The sequence below is a fragment of the Glarea lozoyensis genome (assembly GCF_000409485.1).
Source record: "Glarea lozoyensis ATCC 20868 chromosome Unknown GLAREA3, whole genome shotgun sequence".
NCBI lineage: Eukaryota > Fungi > Ascomycota > Leotiomycetes > Helotiales > Helotiaceae > Glarea > Glarea lozoyensis.
Window position 1 is genome coordinate 973613 of NW_007360998.1, and position 20838 is coordinate 994450.

At 46.8% G+C, this 20838-nt stretch overlaps 4 protein-coding genes across 4 annotated transcripts; 1 reads left to right on the forward strand and 3 right to left on the reverse strand.

The window, feature by feature from the left end:
- Nucleotides 1–412: 412 nt before the first annotated feature.
- Nucleotides 413–2359, reverse strand: GLAREA_00324 (uncharacterized protein; the record flags this gene model as incomplete). The annotated part of the gene is made up of 2 exons (XM_008085082.1): nt 413–607; nt 662–2359. 2 exons carry the CDS (start codon nt 2357–2359, stop codon nt 413–415), a joined length of 1893 nt encoding a protein of 630 aa, XP_008083273.1.
- Nucleotides 2360–3073: 714 nt separating this feature from the next.
- GLAREA_00325 (uncharacterized protein) lies at nt 3074–4867 on the forward strand (the record flags this gene model as incomplete). The annotated part of the gene is made up of 3 exons (XM_008085083.1): nt 3074–3149; nt 3211–4094; nt 4172–4867. 3 exons carry the CDS (start codon nt 3074–3076, stop codon nt 4865–4867), a joined length of 1656 nt encoding a protein of 551 aa, XP_008083274.1.
- A 2130-nt stretch (nt 4868–6997) lies between these two features.
- Nucleotides 6998–8641, reverse strand: GLAREA_00326 (RNA-binding, RBD; the record flags this gene model as incomplete). The annotated part of the gene is made up of 5 exons (XM_008085084.1): nt 6998–7113; nt 7182–7933; nt 8009–8149; nt 8201–8305; nt 8415–8641. 5 exons carry the CDS (start codon nt 8639–8641, stop codon nt 6998–7000), a joined length of 1341 nt encoding a protein of 446 aa, XP_008083275.1.
- Nucleotides 8642–15924: 7283 nt separating this feature from the next.
- On the reverse strand, nt 15925–20128 carry GLAREA_00327 (ATPase of HSP90 chaperone/DNA topoisomerase II/histidine kinase; the record flags this gene model as incomplete). The annotated part of the gene is made up of 6 exons (XM_008085085.1): nt 15925–15951; nt 16036–16458; nt 16509–18031; nt 18086–19186; nt 19290–19380; nt 19436–20128. 6 exons carry the CDS (start codon nt 20126–20128, stop codon nt 15925–15927), a joined length of 3858 nt encoding a protein of 1285 aa, XP_008083276.1.
- Nucleotides 20129–20838: the final 710 nt, after the last annotated feature.

Consider the following 20838-nt stretch of genomic DNA (forward strand, 5'->3'; position numbering starts at 1 on the left):
ATCAAATGCTGAACCTGTCACTGCACCAACAGTTGATGAGAAGGGTGATACCGTGTTACCCTTGGAAAGCGTTCGATATCGCGGCAAGAGTAGCAGATGATGGATGATATGATATAATAAGCGTATGGGTGGATATTGTATACAAATTGGACTTTAAAACTCCACACTTTCACAATTGCATTTTTATAACACGATGAAATTAGCATGTTGGATCGCTCTTCATCTTTCTTCATTTCTCGCTATTTTATTATACACGCTCATCAGCTTTTTCATGCCATGTTCCCTCGAGAACTTTTCCACAAAACATCCATGACAATCAATAAAATGCCGATCACCCAGATGTCCAAATATTGCAAACAACCACAAAGCTTGTGTCAACGAACGCCATCCTCAAATGCAAATTAACCAAACACTACCGTCTACTTCCATAAGTCGACCGATAGAAGGACTCTATATTGTCATTTTCTAGACCACCGTAACCGTTTGAGCCAATGTTCAGACCAACTCGTTGAGCTTCAGCGACCTTGGTTTGAAGAACGCTGGCGTTTTGGTCGATCCATTGCAGTTGCGTCAGGTGATCATTGAGAACTCGTACGATGTGTGAAAGCTGTTTTCGTGTTAGTATCTCGGTTAAGATAGAATTTTGGGGGATGGAACTTACAGGATCGTCGGTTTTACTGCTCTTACTAAGCGAGGAAGAGGCATCATTGATAGCTTCAATCATACTAGTCAGATTCTTGCCCATATCGTCCAAGTTATCAGTCAGCTTCTCCGCGAGCTTGTAAGTTCGTTCTCGTTCTTGATCGGGACCCTGTAATTGATCACCTGGACCTAGCTGACGGCTGAACATCTCATCAACCTCTGCCTCGTACTTGTCCAACCAGCCTGAGAGTTCGTCCTGCTGGCTTTCCACATTTGACAGTTGTCGTTCAACTTCTGCGGTTTCCCGCTCTGCTTCGTACGTGTTGTGATAGAGCTTTTGAATCTTCTCGGCGCTGTCGACTAATAACCTATCCCAAGTCGCAACTTGCTTTGCTTGGTCCTGGAAGTCTTTTTGATATTTCGAGAGATCAGACGCCCATCTCGTGATAATTTCATCCATCGTCTTGTTCTTCAGTCGTGAAATTTGCGGTGTTGGGCCAGAGGTAGATGCTCCAAGAGTCGATGCGCCTAGCGCTGGAGCTCCGCCGGCTGTTGAGGCTCCAGCTCCAGATGTTGTCCCTCCAAGACCTCCTGTAGCAGCAGTGCTTGTCGCAGGAGTCGTAGAAGGCTTAGCAGTAGATAGTCCACCAAAAGCTGGCGCAGGAGTGCTTGTAGCTGGGGTAGCTGATGTTGTTGTAGATTGAGGGAATAGTCCTGTCGGAGCAGCGGTAGTGGTTGCTGGTGCTGCTGTACTTGGAGCGGTAGATTTCGCAGCCGCAGAACCGAAAAGGTTTGACGAAGAGGAAGCAGGTGCAGTAGAACCTCCAAGTCCGGAAAATAATGAGCCACCAGCTGGGGCAGACGATGCAGGTGTGGCCGAACTAGTTGCTCCCATGTTAAAGAGGCTTTGAGGGGCAGAAGAAGCTGCTGTTGTGGGAGCTTGTGTTCCTGTTGCACTTGGCGCTGAAGGAAAACTGAAAGCAGGCTTGTTGTTAGAGGTTGAAGTAGACGTTGTCGCTGCTGGCGCGGATGTAGCAGTGTTATTATTCAATCCCGAGAAAAGGGAACTGCCACCTGCCGCTCCACCAGCACTTGATGTTGGGGCTGCTGGCTTGCTTCCGAACAACGATGGTCCCCCAGATGTTCCTGCGTTCCCGAACAAACCGGGTCCGGCCTGGGTAGTCTTTGCGGGAGGAGGGCCAGCAGGTGTAGTTGAGTTCCCTAGTCCGAAATTTCCAAATTTTGTAGGGGCCGGTGTACTTGTCGCTGCGCTGCTAGATGTTGTCCCGCCAAACATTGGTTTGGCACCACCAGTGCTTCCAAAAAGCCCCCCCGATGCAGCCCCAGTAGACGAAGGAGTGCCAGTATTCAAGTTGGAGAAAAGATTGCTTGTCGATGGTGCGGCGGACGTTGTGGCTGGCTTGTTCCCAAATAACGAAGGAGCAGTGGTCGCAGCTCCAGAACTAGCACTTGAGGTCTGTCCTCCTCCAAAGATGTTGGTCGACCCGCCTCCAAAGCTTGGTGGCTTCGCAGCCGTGGAGCCAAACAATCCTGCGCCTGAACTACTTGGTGTTGTTCCTCCAAACAGGCCAGTCGTTGGTGGAGCCGTAGACGTTTGTCCTGCTCCAAACGCTGGCGCAGAAGTCGTCTTGGTACCAAACGGATTGTTGGGTGCGGCACCCCCATTACTAGGGGTGGGGTTGAAGTTGAATGACATGTTATATTGCTTTCGAGGAAACGGGTTGTTGCGTCCGCGGGAGTTAGCTTTGAATCTATGGATGAGTTAGTCTTGGGATCGGTCAGCGTGTAGAGGTTGTATTGGAGAATTCTTCGTACCAGTAGCTGTATGATATGCAAACTCAGAGCATGCAGGAGAATAGCAGTCAGGCGCATCAACGGCGCGTGGTGGTCAAGGTTATTCGTCTTATTCAACAGGCGCTTTCTATCAAAACAGGCGCGTCTGCGGTAGCTAAATTTCTAGTTATGTAAGCCCGTTCTCAGCCTCGTGGTCGTAAAGCGGCTCTGCAACTCGACTGACCAGGGTGCACTGTTACAGAGTACTGTAGATGATCCTGGTGAAGATAAATTAATTCACAAAAAAGTCACCAACATTAGTGGAAATAGTATGATCACAGCGACTATTTTCTGCATCTCCACAATTGCTCAAGTATTTTTGGTAACATGGAAAGGAAAGCTGAGTTTAGTTATTCGAATTCTCCCGGTATTAGGATGCGGCTTTTTGAGTGCCGCTTTTCTACATCGGGAGGCAGCTCCTGGTGGCTCCTTCGAGGGGAAGTCGAAAATGGGCCACGATCTAGATCCAGTGCCTTGGCTCATGGAGATCTTGCCCTTTCTTCACCACGTTCTCTTCCAACGTTGTAATTATTTATATTCTTATTCACTTCGCGGGTACATAAACATTTAAAGCAACATGGCAGAAGATCATCACACAACTTTAGAGCCTCCCCCGCGGACCAGTATGGACGATCCAGGAGCACACGACCTTGGTAGATGCTCATACCCCTGATATACCTCACAGTCGCAAAGTATTCTAACACCAATCTGTAGAATCTTCCGACTCCGAGGACCATTTTTCCGATGCTCAATCAGACTTGAAAAACTCAGGAGGAGCTTCCCCAGTTGTGCCCATCACTCGCATCGAAAAGGTCGATAACGATCCCAGCTACGGAGAAGTGCCCGGCACGGAAGCATATCATATGAGGGAAAACGACGCCGAACCTGATGAGATTGCTGTTGTTGGCGACGCCAGCACGCCAGCCGTTTTGGACTCAGAAGAAAATCCCTCCACTCCTGGAGGTCAACCCATCCCCATAACCGTTGTGGAAAGAGTAGATGATTCCGCGAGTTATGGTGAAGTGCCTGCTACTGAAGCCTACGAGAAGCGTCAGGCAGATTCCGTGCCGGACTTGGTAGTTAGAACTGGGGATAGAAGCCGGTCTACCAGTACCAGCACCAGATCAAGAGCGGAAAGTACTCCTGGAGACCTGCCAATCCCTATAACAAAGGTTGAGAAAGTGGACTCCAAACCTAGCCACGGTGAAGTTCCTGGAACCGAGGCATACGAGATGAGAAAGGGTGATGCGCAACCAGACGTCGTAGAAGAAGTAGGGGATGCTCCAGGTGAGAATGCTCATGTTTCTTCTGCATCAGAGCGATTGACCGGATCAGGGTCGCCAACGTCTCCTGCTGCTAGGTCCCCACACATGAGCCACGCAAGGCGAAAGTCATCGGCGGCGGGAAAGAAAGCTGCCCCAATTGATGACTATAACGAAGACGAGGACGGTTCGGATGGAGGATTTGGAGACGATTTCGATGATTTTGAGGAAGGGGAGGAGGATACGGAATTTGGCGATTTTGATGAAGGTTTTCAAGAAGCAGATGCGGCACCTCAACCTCCTCCCATACAGTCTCTACCAGCTAAACCTGCATTTGTGAGTAGAAATCTATACTATTTGGATCTAGACATTGCCGTACAAATGCCCATGTGACAAATGCTAATATCACTCAGTCCGTCCTCGATTTTGCTGATCTCGACACGCCCGAAGAAATCATTGCTGCAACAGAGCCATACATGGATGCTCTCTTCCCACCGGACACAATCGATACCTCAGTGCTGCCACCATTAACAGCTGAAAATCCAATCTTTCTCACTCCCCGTAGCGCGTCACTTTGGTCCCAGCTTGTAGCACCACCTCCACTCCAACCTCCAGACTGGATACGTTCCCGAATTCGTCGTCTATTTCTCGTCTCCCTCGGCGTCCCAGTTGACCTCGACGAGATCTTACCAGCCTCAAAACAAAAGAAATTGATCCTACCCTCCATCAACCTCCCTAATTCCCCGCGAAACTCAACAGACTCACGCTCCATCTCCCGTCTCAAGAACCAGGACAACGCCTCTTCCACATCTCTCGATTCACAAGGCAAAGCCCGTTCTGATTCCCGGCGTCGGCGTGGTCCACCGCCAGCTCCCCAACTAGATTTGGTGTCTGCAAGACAATTATGTATGATTACCGATGAAGCTCTCAACGGGTTCACTATTCAGGAATTGAAGGAACATGTGAAGAAGTTGCAGGCTATGCAGGAAACGGCTAATGAGGTGCTGGAGTATTGGACGAAGAGGACAGATAAACAGCTAGGTGATCGCGAGGCTTTCGAGGGGGTGATTGAGAATTTGGTTAAGCATGCTAGGAAGACCAGGAAATAGAGGATCTGTATGGGAGGGGTAGAGAGAGGTGAAGAGAGTGGTAATTGTAATCAGATTATGCAGAATGCATTGTATCTCATCAGCTGGACTGAACACGACACTGTTCGATCAGACGGAATAAAATACAGAGTCCTATTTTTCATTTCACCAATGTCCTCTTAAATTTACACTGTCCTCAATGCGACGGTAATATGATATATCTGATTAGCTAGACTGGACCCGCCACCGTTCGATCGAGTAGAATATAATGCTAAGTGCCATTTTTTATATCCTAAAGCTCTTCGTGCCACGTGGGTGTAGCCTGTCCTTAATGTAGTGGCAATGTGATGTATCTCATCAACTGGACTGAACACGACACTGTCCGATCAGACCGAATATGATACAGAGTTTTATTTCTTGTATCCTCAAGGTCTTCTTCGTACATATAAGAATTACCTTGTCCTTGACGTAACGGCAATATAACACATCTCATCAGCTGAACTAAACTCATCGCCATGCAATCCGGCAGATTAAACCACATAGTTCTACTTTTCATCTCATCAAATCTTCATGAATGCAACCTTTACTTTACAACATTTTCGCCATATCAAAAGCCATAAACAGCTTTCCACCGCTACCAGTATCCACCGAATACATTTCCGTTACCCGTGCCAGCTTCCTCAATCTCGGCATCTGTTTATCCGAGCGGCTATACAAGGCTTTGTTTTTGTTGAGAGGATAGTGAGTTCGGATTTTGAAGGTGAAAGAGTAGGTGAAGAGGTGTTATATAAGGGATATGTTGGGTGGTGAGAGTGTGTTTGAAAGTGAAGAGGCGTGGGATTGTGAGGGTTTTAGTTAGACGTGTTTTGCTTTGGGTTTTTCCTTAGGGGAGCATCAGAGATCTTGATTTGAATGATATTTGAGGGTAAAGCTACACCATATATCTCAATCCTAATCAGTGTGAACGCCCTTTGAGATACATGAGATATTTCAGTCTCTTCCTACGTCAGATATCCCCACCCTAATAACATTCCAGCCTTCCTAGTTACATCAGATAATCTGAACCCTAATCACTTTCAATTCTCCAAAGCCGTGTCCGATTCCCTGCTGCTAATCCACCTTCAATCAGGTCTTCCCAGCCAAGTCGAAACCGTCGATAATCTCAATCATGTACATAGAAGAGTAAAAATCAAGAATCGTTGCACGTATATACATGAGGTCTTCCATCCAAGAGACCTGAAGGTGTCCAAAAAGTGAGCAAGCCCATCAGCAAATCAAAAAATTCAAATCACAAGCACAGTAACACCCAAATGCAAAAAACATAAAATCAACGAACATTTCATTATCGATCTGTGAAAACGAAGAACTAACTAAGCATTTCCCTGCGCAAACAAGAATAACAGTGTCCATCCATCAAGCAAGCAAGCAGTAAAACAATTCTGATAACTTCGATAACCCAAGGCCCCAAATCTCCCTTTTCCATGCGCAAATTCTTTTCAATTGTCCTGATTGATAAACCGCTCGCGAAAAGAACAAGAACAAGAGTAAGATGAAGAAGATTACAAGGTGACCAAAGAGCTCAAAGATTTTTCCACCCAAGAATTAAGCGTCGATGTTGTTGCTGCAACAAGAAGTGCAAAGAGGAGTTCATTCCCATGTCGTAATGTATTAGTTGATAAGTCGTGTGTGTGTTTGTCTTCGATGACAACGTCTAAAACTTTTTGATATTGCGACTGGCTGGCGAGAGTAGACATGATCGGTCTGTAAAAGGAGCTTTTTGGAGAAAAGACATTGTCGAAGATGATGAAAAGGAAAAATGTGCAAGGAAGAGGCAATCGATGTGTGACAGTGTAATGTTGTGCTCTAGTAAGCCGTAAAAGTGTAGGACCGGGTCGCAGATCTAGTCCCTCACTGAACAGATGAAAAAATCAGCCCAGCGAATTGATGAGACTGCAAAGCTCGAACCAAGGCGTAAATGTGGCTCATCCCATGAGGATACATGTAAAAGAAATCGAAAAGCAGCGCAATAGATTCTTCGTGGACGCGTGATAAAGAGACGTCTAATGCACTTTTTGTACATGGCATTCGTGTGAAAATGCAAATCCCCACCCATCCGATACTTTTGGAGTAACGCTAACAGGAGAACGAAGGCTATCCAGGCTTGGACGCGCGCAGAATCGAAAGCCATGAAAAAGTGGCAAATTCAAGAGCAGAAAAACGCAATGATCGCTTCAAGAACTCCAGTGCGAAACACGTATCAATATTTACTAAATAACAGTTAGGATTTGAAAGATATAGCAGATTAAGGAACTTACCTGTAATGGTTGAAAGTTACCATAGGGATGTGCTGGAGGCATACCCATGGATTGGTATTGAGGCGGAGGAGGAGCAGGGCGATATGGAGTGCCTGCCGGACCCGAATTGTTTTGGGAACGTCCCCAAGAGAGACGAACACGCGAGTTACCAATGGGGTAACCTTGCATTTGATTGATCGCCATCTCAGCAGCATGACGTTGAACAAATTGGACAAACCCACAACCCTTTCCTGGAGGAATCTTGACATAAGTAATTTCGCCAAAGCCCTGGAAGAATGATCGTAGCTCGTCCTCAGTGACATATCCAGACAAACCACCGACGAAGACAGTAGTGTTATTAGGGTCTGTGAACTGGTTCATGGGTTGAGGTGCTCCATAGTAGCCCAGTTGAGGGGGGGCGCCCATCGAGTACATTCCAGGAGCACCCATACCGCCGGGTTGACCACCGCCCATACCGCCACCACCTTGCATAGGCATGCCAGCTGGGCCACCAGCACCACCGGACTTGTTTTTGGGAGTAGCAGTTGAGATTCGCATAGGTCGATTGCCGCAGTAGACTCCTTGCATCTCGGTTAAAGCTCGTTGCTGGTCCTGTTCATCGGCGAAACGGACAAATCCATATCCTCGCGACATGCCCGAGATAGGATCGGTCATGATCTTAGCTGACTTGCATGACGGGAAGCGAGCTTGGAAGAGTGAGACCAGAACGTATTCATTAACCTCGGGACCAAGATCACCGACGAAGATAGAAAACTCCGGTCCACGATCATCCCTAACTTATAGTTAGTAACAGTTTCATGAATGCGATAGCATCGAGGAATAGAGGAATATGAACCGGGAGTCTGACCGACGGTCTGCTAATCCTCCTCCAGATGCCCAGTTTAGCTTGAAGGGTCGGGAGGTGTTGGGGATCATAGACCCATTCAGAGAAAGAGCCTTAGCGGCAGCGGCAGGCGAAGAGAAGTCAATAAAGCAGTAGCCGGCGTTACTTGTAAAGGTTAGCAGAAGCCCTAACGGCGTTACTACGACAAAGGCTTACCCGGAGAACTTATCACGAATCATCTTAACATTTACCTGCTCGCCCATTCCGAACCATACGGAACGAATGAAATTTTCATCGATCCACGGCTCAAGCTCGCCCATCCTGTATGCATGTGTCAGCACTGTTCGAAGCAGGGACCTTTCGAGATCCAGTTGGTCGGTTTGGCGATTCTAAATGTTCTGAAAGTTAGGTAGAAGATTGAAGTGCTTACCAGAGTGTGGTCTTGGCATCGCCAGTGACGCTGCCTGAGGAACCCTCAACTCCACCTTGCTGAGCGAATGGAGCTGGAGAGCCGCCGTCTTGACCAGGCTGTTGACCAAGGTTTTGCTGAGGTTGTTGAGGCATCCCTTGTGGGGGTGGAGGACCCTGTTGAGTCATGCCATTTCCCTGATCTTGCTGGAATTGGCCTTGTTGGTTTGGATCATACTGGAAGGCCATTTTGCGTGAAAGTTCAGTTTCAGAGGTTCGAAGTAAATATGGCGAAGTGATCTGGGACAAAAAAGTTGCTAGAAGAGTGAACGGCCTTTGTAAGAAAAGGTTTGGAAACTAGCGTCGAAATGGAAGGGATAATAGTGCAGGATCTGTGAGGTTGTATCAGTATTGTCAGTCTGTATCAGATCGGAATATTGTGTATTGTGTTGAGAATAACAACTCGCGAAAGTGGAAATTTAACTTCGGGTGGACCCGCTGGACGCTAAGCGGCTGAGGAGCCAACGTCTGATTCGACACTCAAGACACCAAAGACTGTTCTAGGATAGTGAGAGAGAATAGGAATCATGCTCAAGAACTACGTGCGATTGTTATGTTCATCCAAATCCAGCACCAATTGTGAATAATCCATCATGTTCTAAACAATGTGATTCCCAGCCGAAGCTCAACAATAATGGGTATGACAAGATTATGAATGATCTCATCGAGATTTGAAACTGAACTTCTGGGAACGTAATAACTAAGCAGGCCTTGCTCATAACCAATCAAGTTGAACTCCATGAGAAGCACTGCTTCAAAACTGCTTGCTGGGAAAACAATAGTGAATGAGGCTGGCGCTTTAATAGCAGCTTCAGATACAGGATGAACAAACAGACGGGGAAAGTTCTTGATACAGGCATCTTGCACATAGTGCGAAATGTCCAAATATCAGTGGCTCGGTGATTGGGCACTGTTGTTGCCAGCGTCGAAGAATAACCTTACCCAAAGGAGCATGAAACTAGACTCATTCATGCGAGGTGATTCTTCGAGGCAGCGGAAAGGTGTGATGTTGGATTTTAAGCATATTGCAGTTCGGACAGGCACACTAACTTCTTTGGTGGGAATATGCAGGGGAGCTTCCGAGGGGCGCGTCTATCGAGTGGCAAGGAGGGGTAACAGTGGAAGTGATTGGGGAGTATCCCGAAGTTGGACACCATGACCCAATTCCTTGGAAACTAGGTAGAGGTGCGTATAGAACTCTATATGCTCTCTACTCAAATTTCGGCCGAATTTTGAGACAAGGAAGCAATATGCCCCAGAGTTTTACAAACTCAAAGCACAGCTCAGCTAGTCACGAAATGGAACTCAACGAAGGGCATGGCCCCTCCGACACTTCGTAAGATTGAATTTGAGCGAGGCTCTCTTTCAACATACCTCCTGGGAATATGGTCTTTTAAACGCCTTTCGCTTCCATATACCACAGGAGGTACACAAATACAAGTATTGTAGTTCTAAAGACGAAATTCGCTTGCTTGTGCTGAGCCCAGCGTATTGTAAAGCAGCTTTCGTCCATTGGAGCAGCTTTCGTCCACTGGAGCAGCATTGATCCACTAGACGAGAACTGTTTCCAAGTCACGGATAGCTCCAAAAAAAAGGTATTCACTCCTGCTTCTCCACACAGCACTGCTGGATGCAAATTTTCACCGACCACTTGTGAAAACAGCATGCACCACTCTGTGAGATATTCTGGAGCCAGAAACATCATGAGTGTTTCTTTATTTGTCCTTATTGAGAATTTGCAAAATGCGAATCCAAACGTCATTGCCTGTTCATTCGGCTCCCGGGAAGAGCCTCAAAAACAGAATTTGCGCCCGTAATCTTTTTTAATCAAACACAGTCTTGAATGGTATACGGTCCCAGGCTTGCTCCAAGAAGAGACTCAATTGCTCACCTCAAATTAAATCCGAATCCAGCCCGATGATTTTCAAATCAGCCGTCGTGAAGTCGTTAAAGAGTCGCGGGAGATAGCTAGAAGCGAGGCCGCGAATGGAGGATCGTGGTGGATGACTCGATATTCCGACAACGTTTGCGCCTGAAAATAATTCGAAAGCGTGGTGGTGTAAGGATGAAGATTTTCGCTGAAGGGATGTTCGCTAGGGATGGCTTTCAAATCTGCGGGAACAAGCCAATGTCAGTCAATTGCATTTTCAAGCCTCTAGCGGAGGACCAGGCATTGGACCAAGTGGATATCGTCAAGATGCCAGCAGATGTAAGCCTTCCTTGCGCCGGGGTTTGCCAGCAAACGCGCATCGCCGTCCGCGCAATGGAAGAGTCCGGGTTGGGTTGAGCGAAATGCGCCAGGAACAATAACACGCCAGTCCGAGATATGCACACTCCCAGCCATGTACGACGACGAAGCTGGCATTGTCGGCTACAAGCTCGCGCGATCGCTGAAGCTCTGTCGGAAGAATAGTGACGAGAGTCGAAGGTTGCGATGTTGCGCTGGTGAGCATCCGGCAGACGAGGATGGTGGTGCGGTCCAATTGCGCAAGATCCTGCTGGCAAAGAACATGCAAAATGACCTAAACTTACTATGCTGAAAAAAACTGGGATCCCGAGAGAAAGCAGCAAATTCGAAAACTGGCGGGGAGACAAAAGACACAAGGCCGAAAGAGTCCAGAGAAACAAGTTGACGCAAAGGTACTGCAGAACGACGTCCAGGAATGGAGTGGAAAAGTTGCGTTGGGATGTGGGATGGGGAAGGGAGAGGTGAGGTGAGGTGAGGGTAGAGAAAGAGTGAGAGGGGGAAGGAGGGAGAGCAGTTGTGTAGTTATGAGAACTAGCGTGGGTCTAGCAGGTAGCGCGAAGTCAGAGGACGCTGGGTCGCTCGCGGCGTCACAGACGATGGGAAATAGGGTTTTACAGCGACACACAGATTGGCTCTGGGGGCGTGGAGAGCGCTGTAGCGGGGCCTGGGCTGCTTAGAGAGGCATAAGTCGAGACGCTATTACGCAGTGAGGAAATGCAGGCAGCGTGGGCGTGGCCGTACAAGAAACCTTCCTTTGGAGATGCTGGTGCGGTGCTGACAGTTAGCTGGCGGGCGGCACTGGGCAGTCTCTCGGGGTGAAGAAGAATGTCGTGGTTTGGCATGAAGACATATATTACGCTCAATCAGAAAAGGAAAAATAGCCAGGCCTCACCATCGCTCCCGGTCGATAGCAGTCGTGGTTTGTATGTCAATAACAGCAACATAAGTGAAGGGGTAAGTCATCGCTTTCACCGAAGACCAGGACACTTCTCGCCTATTAAGGGGGAGCAATGTCAACAGCACATGTCATCGGATCAGCTTTACGGCCTGAGCTCTGTCGACGGAATACGGTGTTGTAAGCTCTCATCATCATTGCAAAGTATGGAGATGTCTTTTCCTGGGGTTGTCGATCCTCCGTGTGCTTGCAGTGTCACAAGCCTGGCAAACTCACACTGCTGCTCATCGAGAGGCCTCCACAGCTTTTACATTCACAACACCATAACATCTCTCAAATTCACTGGCCGGATGGAAACTCCCCTTGCTGAGGCTTCCTCCTCGTTCGGAACGGAGGGAAGGAGAGCTCAGCTCCTGAAGACCGAACTGCTAGGTTGGCAACGGACCCATAGAGGGCTCGAGTTCGGAAGCCCTGACGAGTTTCTCAGGAACTCTTCGTTCTTTCTGGATGATGAGGCTGTTTGTGGGCACAGCATAGTGGGTTTTCCATGAACCAAGATCTTTAGTCCAGCACCATTGCACCAACTGCTTTAGCTGCCCACTCAATCGAAATCTCCACCAAATCTCCAGATACATCGTCAAGCCATCGAGCCATAGCCCTCAACCAACATCCCACGGCGCTGGTCTCGGTTTCGTCGGATCTTGCATCGTGCAGATGCTGCCCTCATGACGCCTGACAGAATCTGCAGAAAATGACCTGCTGCATCGAAAACCATGCTTCCATTCAGGAAGAGAAGCAGAGTTCTGACAGAGACAAGGATAAAGGATTTATACAGCGTCTCTTATGGGCCACGATGACCAGAGGGACACGGCTCAGAAGACCCTTGACGGGCTGAGCCCAGTTGATGGAAGAGCGCGAGCAGCAGCACGGTTTGGATCTGGATGTAACGAAGCAGGTTCAACATACGGAAGGGCATGATAGCCGCAGCCAATGGTTACCCTTCTTCGCCTAATTCTCTCCGATGCACTAAAAGGATCGCTCGTCTGCTTTGTCGGCGGCCCTATTCCGTTCCCTCATTGTCCACTTTAACCGACCATTTGTCTGTGTCCTCAGAGACAAATATCATAACTGTCTTGTAAGTATTTATATACCTGTCAACAGCCTTTTGTGTTTTTATTTTAGTTTAATTGTCAGGGACAACGTTGTGGTTCATTTGATCTTAGTCACCTTACACGGCATTATCAACGTAAGACAAGGATGAAAATGATGAGCTTTGCATATCAACACTAGAAGACTTCTGCGGCTTGAAAAAAGGGCCAGTCAATCTATCAACGCCTTCGCTTTAGCAATCTTCTTGTCTGCTTTCCTTTCTACCAAACAGTGGACGAAGAATCAATACATCCACCACCTCGCCAACTCAAATTAAAAGCTTCAACTCGCAACCACCTCCCGCTTCGAACAAGAGATTTGCACCGGACGTCATTGCATGAGCGTAATCCAGGATCAGAGTGCCAAGCTACAAATGAAACAAACCTCACAAACAATAAGTTTGAAACCATCCCGAACACCGTGCCAATAGCAATTTAGTTTTCCTTCAACAAAGGCATCCAGATCCCCGTTCTCACAAACCGTAAACCTAAAAACCCCACAAACCACCAAACTATGCCATTTCACAAACCTGATTTCCGTAGCTAAAGCCATACGCCAAAAAGACAAAATCAACTTTCAACCCTAAATCCAACAACCTCGCCGATGTTGCATTTTCCGAAGATTCTCCTGAAAAAGCGCTCAAGACTATGCCGTTGCCGTCTCATCCTGCAATGCAGAATAATTACTCGGGACTTCCTTGTCTGTGTTCTTTAATTCGACAACACCAATTCGCCCTACATATTCAAATTTATAATCTTTGACCAACCATATCTTGAGCACTATTAAAAGACCTTTACGACTATCAAAGATGGCTTGAAGTCTATAATTTCACCTCACGACTTACCGTTGATGTTTTACTCAGCTGGTTTGATGGTCTGGATTGCGCTTGATGATTCTCTTGTCTACCGTACTATCGTCCAAGCCTTTGCGATTCCATGTGAACCTGCATGTGTTCTTCTGCACGTAATGAGAGGAGCGTTTTATTGGGCAATCAAAATATACCTGGTAAGGTTACACTTTTGTCATGTGTTTTGTGGGAAACCGTTGTTTCTTATACATCTTTCAAGAAAATGAATGTGGTTCCTCCAATTTCCAAGACCGTCATGTTATACTCATAAATTTCATCTCCAGCGAGATATAGATCGTCAAAGTAGCTACTCAAGGAGTTACGCTCAAGCGTCAACAGCTGCCCTTCATCTTTCCATCTGTCACATCCCGTACCCCTTACTCCACACCCATCTTCCTCGTACAACAGAACATGTATCACGAAACAATAAAACGACCCATAACCAAAGACTACGTTACACAGCAACAAAACAAAAACAAAATATCCCAGACCCGTGCAATCTTCGTTTCTTATTCGCAAGAGCAAAAAGCACTAATTACATATCACAACCTATCTTCCTTGCATCAACGGAGACACCTCCTACTCCAACAGACAGATCTCCTACGTCGATTGCCATGGAAAGCGAAGAGCGAGATGCAGGAGCGGGGAAACACGGGGAAACACATGGGAGGATCGGATTGCTGCAGCATCTTGATGTGGGAAGCCGAGAAAAAGGAAGGGAAGGGCAAACACGTTTTCGCCGAGCTGAGGCTTTGATGGATTTGAGATGTGAGTGAGAAATCCGAGGTACTGTAGTGATTGTGCTTCTGCTATGTAGTCTGAGGGGAAAGAATTAGAGTTTTCACACATCTGTTGTACGGTACATATTCAGCATTCTTACTCTTATGCTGAAAAACCTGAACGACCTCACTTTAAAACGTAGGTTAGGTTAAGTTATATTTAATAGAACGATAGATTCTTAAGAATAATAACAAAACCCATTTACTTATTATATTTAACTAATATCTATTAAAAAAATTCCTTATCCTAATACTAGAATAGTTAAAGGGCCTTACTTTTAAAGTATAACCTCTTTAAATAAATAAGTATAGAGAAGTGTATATAATTACAAAATTAAGGTTACTATATATCTATAGCTATTAATATAAAACTATATATTTATCTATAACTATAAACCCTACAAAAGTACCTAACACACTTTTTCTACTACTAACAAGCAAGACATCCTAACCTATTTCCTAATTCTATCTTTTCACACTCTTTACTTTATATATACATTCCCACATCTACACTTACACTTCAAATATGTAAATCCCATGCTCTTTAATCAAGAAAAGTGACAAAAGCACATCTATCTAAAGCTCTTCTAGCCTATTTGTGATATTGTGTTTAACTACAAGGCACACAAGGATTGTACTATATACCTAAACTATCGATCTTGCACTTAAAAAAATCTCCCATCCAGCTCTAACAGTATCATCAACATCCCAATCCCGGAACTATAAAAGAAACGACTGCAAGATATTTGGTTCCTTCAGACCCCCGATCTCAAATCTCACTAACTAATCTCTACCACATCCCCTCCCAAATCTCTTAACAAAACGCAGCAGCCTCATCTTCATGTTAAAACAGTGGACTTATGTTACTTAACTATCACTCAACACCAAGAAGCTTCCTATCAAATACGCAATTACCTGAGCTCTCGGCCATTAGAACGAGTGATATGGTTCCCACCACGATAGTCGCAAAAGACCACGTAAAACTACATGAAAGTGAGATTATACCAGCGAGACTTCACCTTTAAAAGCTGTAAGGAGACAGTTTCTGGTGATACATAGTGACGCCGATGGGACGGAAGATATCCGACTGGACAATGGACACGTACAAATCATCACATTACATTGCAAAAAAAACCAAGAACGACATTTCAATGGTTGCCTTCCTAAGTCCACTTGATTCTTAAAACCTCAATACACGTTCACCATCCATACGCACTTCTTAGCATGTGAGCAGCAAAAGATAACCTAAGCCATAATCCACCCACCCCAGCTCGCCACCGTGTCAAAAGATCCACAAAGAAAAGGAAAAGCACTTCGCAGTCAGATGTACCGTCAAAATCAACACGACCTAAGTACGAAACGCAACCACCAATTCAGCTGCCCGCCTCCCAAGCAACTCCGAAAACGCCTCCAACATAGTGGAAAATATCGCACCCTGGATCAAACATATGCCGAGGCTTCGCGGTGGTGGTATCTATGGAAAAGAAACAATATCGACAGGATTCTGTAACAGGTCCACAGAAAGGGAATCGCTCATGTCGCGGATGTCTTACATTATGAACTATGAGCTCGCATCAGGAGCTAAGACAGGTCAGTGATGTCCAAGCTATGTGCGGATATGTGAATGGGAGATTTCATGAGACTGTAAGAGGGAATGTAACATACCCTGGCCAGTGGATCTTCTTGATCTTCAGTTACAATTGCTGGACTCTCCACCGAACCTGCAATGACCGGACCAGATGTCGTGAAGGCACGAGGTTCAAGTGGCGGGCGGAGATGCGAGTCCGATGATGGTGTAGGAGAGACCCCACCATTAGTATTGAGAGCTTGAGGATGTTCGCCGTTAGGAGACTGTCGAATTTCTCTGCCTTTTTCTAACAACGCTCCACCAAGTGTCGCACACTTCAAGATCGTCTGGATCAGGTGATTCTGCTTGAGTGGTTTGGAAAGATACTCGTCCATCTGGGCTTGGATACACTTCTCTCTGTCTCCCAACATTGCGTGAGCTGTCAGGGCGATAATTGGTGTACGGTGCGTGCCTAGACTTCGCTCATATTCTCGGATCTTGGCGGTAGCTTCGAACCCTCCCTATTAGAATTGTTAGCATGGCATCTGATCCTGACCGTTGATGAACTTACCATGATTGGCATTTGTACATCCATGAGGATGACGTCGTATTTCTTTATCTTGATTGCTTCGAGGGCTTCCAATCCGTTTCCAACGACAGTAACGACGTGGTGGTATTTTTCCAAAATCTTAACTGCCAAGCGTTGATTGACCATGTTATCTTCAGCCAAAAGAATATCAAAAGATTTCGTGTTATCGGCCAATGAAGGTGCAGCTCGATTCTCCAAGGCTGGAATCATGCCATTTCCAAGATCAATGGTCAGACATGGTGTTGTCATGTAAGATGTGATACCAAGATCCAAGGCTGACTTGAGACTGACGTGGACAACAGGTGCCAAGAGAACGATCGGGATGTATTTGAATTCATCAATTTGTCTCAAACCCCTTGCTGTGGAAATCGAGTCGACAATGATCACATCATAGGTTGCTGCAGCTTTCGTGGTGCCGTTGGATAGGTTGGAGTGCCTCTCGCTATCCACTACCATTGGGACAAGACCAATTTGGGAAAGCATGCCAACGATCTCCTTTCCATGCCCAGTCTGTCCTTTGTCAATGAATAGAACATTATGACCTTGATAAGGAGCGAGGCTCTTCTTGATGAAACCAATATCTGAAGTGGCCAAGCGGACCGTACAGGTGAAGAAGAAGGAACTTCCTTTGCCGTACTGACTCTTGACCCATACGTCTCCTCGCATAAGATTGACAAGTCGCTTTGAAATAGACAGACCTAGACCAGTACCTCCGAACTTTCTGGTCATTGACCCATCGGCCTGCTGGAAAGTATCGAAAATTAGGTCAAGCTTGTCGGCTTGAATTCCGATACCAGTGTCAGAAACGGAAAATTCGATAGCATACTCGTTCGGCGCGCAATGGTCTTGAGCGGCCTTGCGAATTGTCAGAGATACTTCTCCGTGCTCTGTAAACTTGATGGCATTTCCAACGAGGTTCAGAATGACTTGTCTCAGGCGGAAAGAATCTCCCACTACGTGATCCGGTACCGAGCTGTCAACACGATATGTAAGATCGAGCGACTTCTCGTTCGCCTTGACAGCGAGTGTTTTGAGGGCATTGAAGACCGTGCCTCGTACGGTGTACGGAATTTCTTCCATGATCATTCTGTTCGCCTCAATCTTCGACAAATCGAGAATGTCGTCGATAATAGTCAACAGACTGTTCGCCAGGTTATGAACAATGTTCAACATCTCGCGCTGGTATTGGGTTAAGTCGGTGTCCAGTGTGAGCTGAGTCATTCCGATAATACCGTTCATTGGCGTTCGAATCTCATGAGACATGTTGGCCAGGAATTCGGATTTGGTTCTGTTGGCAAGTTCGGCAGCCTCCCTAGCAGCAGTATTCCTCTGGATCGAATCGCGCAGGTTGAACACCATCTGATTGATCTTACGTTTCAGCTCATCCATTTCACCGGATGCCTCAACAGTAATCAGTTTAGTGAAGTCTCCATCAGTCGCAGCGTTCGTGATGTCTCCGAAAGCTCGGACCTGTGCCGTCAAGTTCATGGCCATAGTGTTAACATCTGGATTTTGTCAGTTTATGTTCAGTGCGTCTTTGGGTTGTTTTTGCAGCTTACCTGTGGTGATTTCCTTCCATCTTCCACCAATTCCGGCAACATCGGCTTGCCCGCCCATCTTTCCATCTACACCGACATCCTTCGCAACTCGCTGTACTTCGTTGGAGAAAATACTCAAACGGTCAACCATATTGTTGATTGTCTCCTTTAAGATGAGTATTTCTCCAGCAGCTTCTACGTCGATCTTTTGACTCATGTCACCATTCGCAATGGCTTGTGTAACTGTGGAAATTCCTCGGACCTGCGATGTCAAGTTGCTTGCCATAGTGTTGACATTTTCTGTAAGATCCTTCCATTTGCCTTCGACGTTCTCAACACGAGCTTGGCCTCCCAATGTACCGTCAGTACCGACTTCTCGAGCAACCTTGCTGACTTCGAATGCGAAAGTGCCGAGTCTGTCCACCATAGTGTTGATGGTATCTTTTAAGGAAGCAATTTCTCCTTGTACCTCAACACCGATTTTTTTCGTCAAATCACCTTTAGCGACCGCAGTTGTGACCTTGGCAATTTCTCGCACTTGAGTTGTAAGGTTCATGGCCATTCCATTGACATTTTCTGTGAGGTCCCTCCATGTGCCTTCTACGTCGTGGACTGTTGCTTGACCACCAAGTCTACCCTCGGTACCGACTTCTCGTGCAATCTTCGTGACCTCCCGGGCGAACTGCTGAAGCTGGTCCACCATCGAATTGATAGTGTCTTTGAGTTGCGCAATTTCACCCTTACATTCGGCTTGGACCTTCTGTGTCAAATCTCCCTTGGCCACAGCTGTAGTAACCATAGCAATATCTCGTACTTGAGTTGTCAGGTTGTTGGCCATCGCGTTCACGTTGACGGTCAATGTATTCCACATCCCCTTCACGCCCTCGATTTCAGCCTGTCCACCAAGAATACCCTCAGTTCCGACGTCTCGCGCTACTCGAGTGACCTCAGAAGCAAATGTTCTTAATTGATCCACCATGGTGTTTATCGTCTGTTGTAATTGCAAGATCTCACCTTGCGCTGGTCTCTCAATCTTTTGCGTCAAATCTCCATGTGCAACAGCGGTTGTGACCGAAGCGATTTCTCGGACCTGGTCGGTCAGATTTTGAGCCATGACATTGACTGTCACTTGTTAGCAGATAAACTGCAAGAGGAATATGTCCAAACTTGCCATTGTTGGTCAGTTCTTTCCATGTGCCATCAACCCCGACTATCTGTGCCTGACCGCCTAGAATACCTTCTGTGCCGACTTCTCTTGCGACTCGGGAAACTTCACTAGAGAATGTCTGCAGCTGATCCATCATAGTATTGATGACCTAAACAAACATCTATTAGCGAACACGTTTTGAGATTTACAAACGGACCCCTAACCTTTTTGAATTTGCTGATTTCCGGATCAAGTTCCTTAGCATGAATCAAAACCTTCTTGCTCAAGTCACCCTTCGCAACGGCAGTAACAATTTCTCCAATTTCCCTTAGAGCCTTCTGGAAGGCCTCATTGGCTTGTTGATGCTTCTTCAACTCCCGTTCCAGAGTCTCGACTCGCATTACCTCTTCCCTATTTTTCTCCTTATGTTGACTTTGTATATCGACAAGAGACTGCCTGAGCATCTCGCATTCCTGCTTCGATTGCTGAATTTGCGCGGCTTGGTCGAGCACCTTTTCAAAGGCGGCTTCTGGGAGGGACTCATCGCCGACCTTGGCTACCTTTTGTGGCCGTTCTTCTGAAGGTGACCCAAGTATCGAATTCGATCCGTTGTTCCTCGAATTGGCGTGCTTTTTCTGACCACCAGTAAGGACATCGGCAAACGGCGATGGCGCACCCAGTTCGCTCGGAGTGACTGGTAGAGTATGGTGGTTTATCACATTGGCCTTCTGCTCTAGTCTGATCACTCTGCCGGCGAGAGACGATATTTCGATCTCCAACTGACGCTTTGCAGATGACGTTGGTCCCGGAAGAATGACCGGGCCATTAAGTTTTGAAGATTCGGCATTGTTGCTCGTCGCAAGTGTTCTGAGGATGGAGCTCAAGGCCGCAACAGTATCTTCGTTTAGGGAAGCCATGGCTGGGAGTCCTTCGCCAGGCGGTGTTGAAGTCGAGCTGTCGATTAGAAGCACGGCATGAAGGTTCAATGGATTATCGGCTCGACTCGAAGCTGATGGTAGCGAAGTGAGGGTCGAACTACTGAAAAAGAAAGTCAGGAAAGAGAACAAGATGAAATTGGTTCTCGGGAAGGGGACGTGCCCGGAACTTGTGACCCAGGGCGCGAGAGAGAGAGAGAGAGCGAGGCTGCAGGGGCGGGCGCATGTATGTGGGGGAGGGACAACGAACCTCAGAGACGACGTGAAAGACTACCTTAGCAGAGCTGCGATTATCTGAACTTGAAGAATGAACTCTTCAGAGATGAAGAGGAAAATTGCTGTAATCAGGTTGAGATCGCGATCTGACACCGTAAAGCTTTCCCCCGTTGTCTGTCAATGCGACGAACAAGCGAATTCCGACTTGCCGACTTGTAGCCCTCCGTCTTGTCCAAATGGGTATATTTTGCCTAGCACTAGGTAGGGTAAGGGACCGAGTTTGGTGGGTAATGAGGGGCAGCAGAAGCCGATAACTTGATAAGCTGCAATACAGCAATAATATGTCTATAGAGACAATATTGGTTGTCTCTAGAGGTGTATATGTGTCTAATTGCTGGACTTGAAGCTCGAGATGCGGGATTGGCGTCGAATGAACCTCGTATTGGAACGAGATATAGCTGGTCGCCGTGGGACTC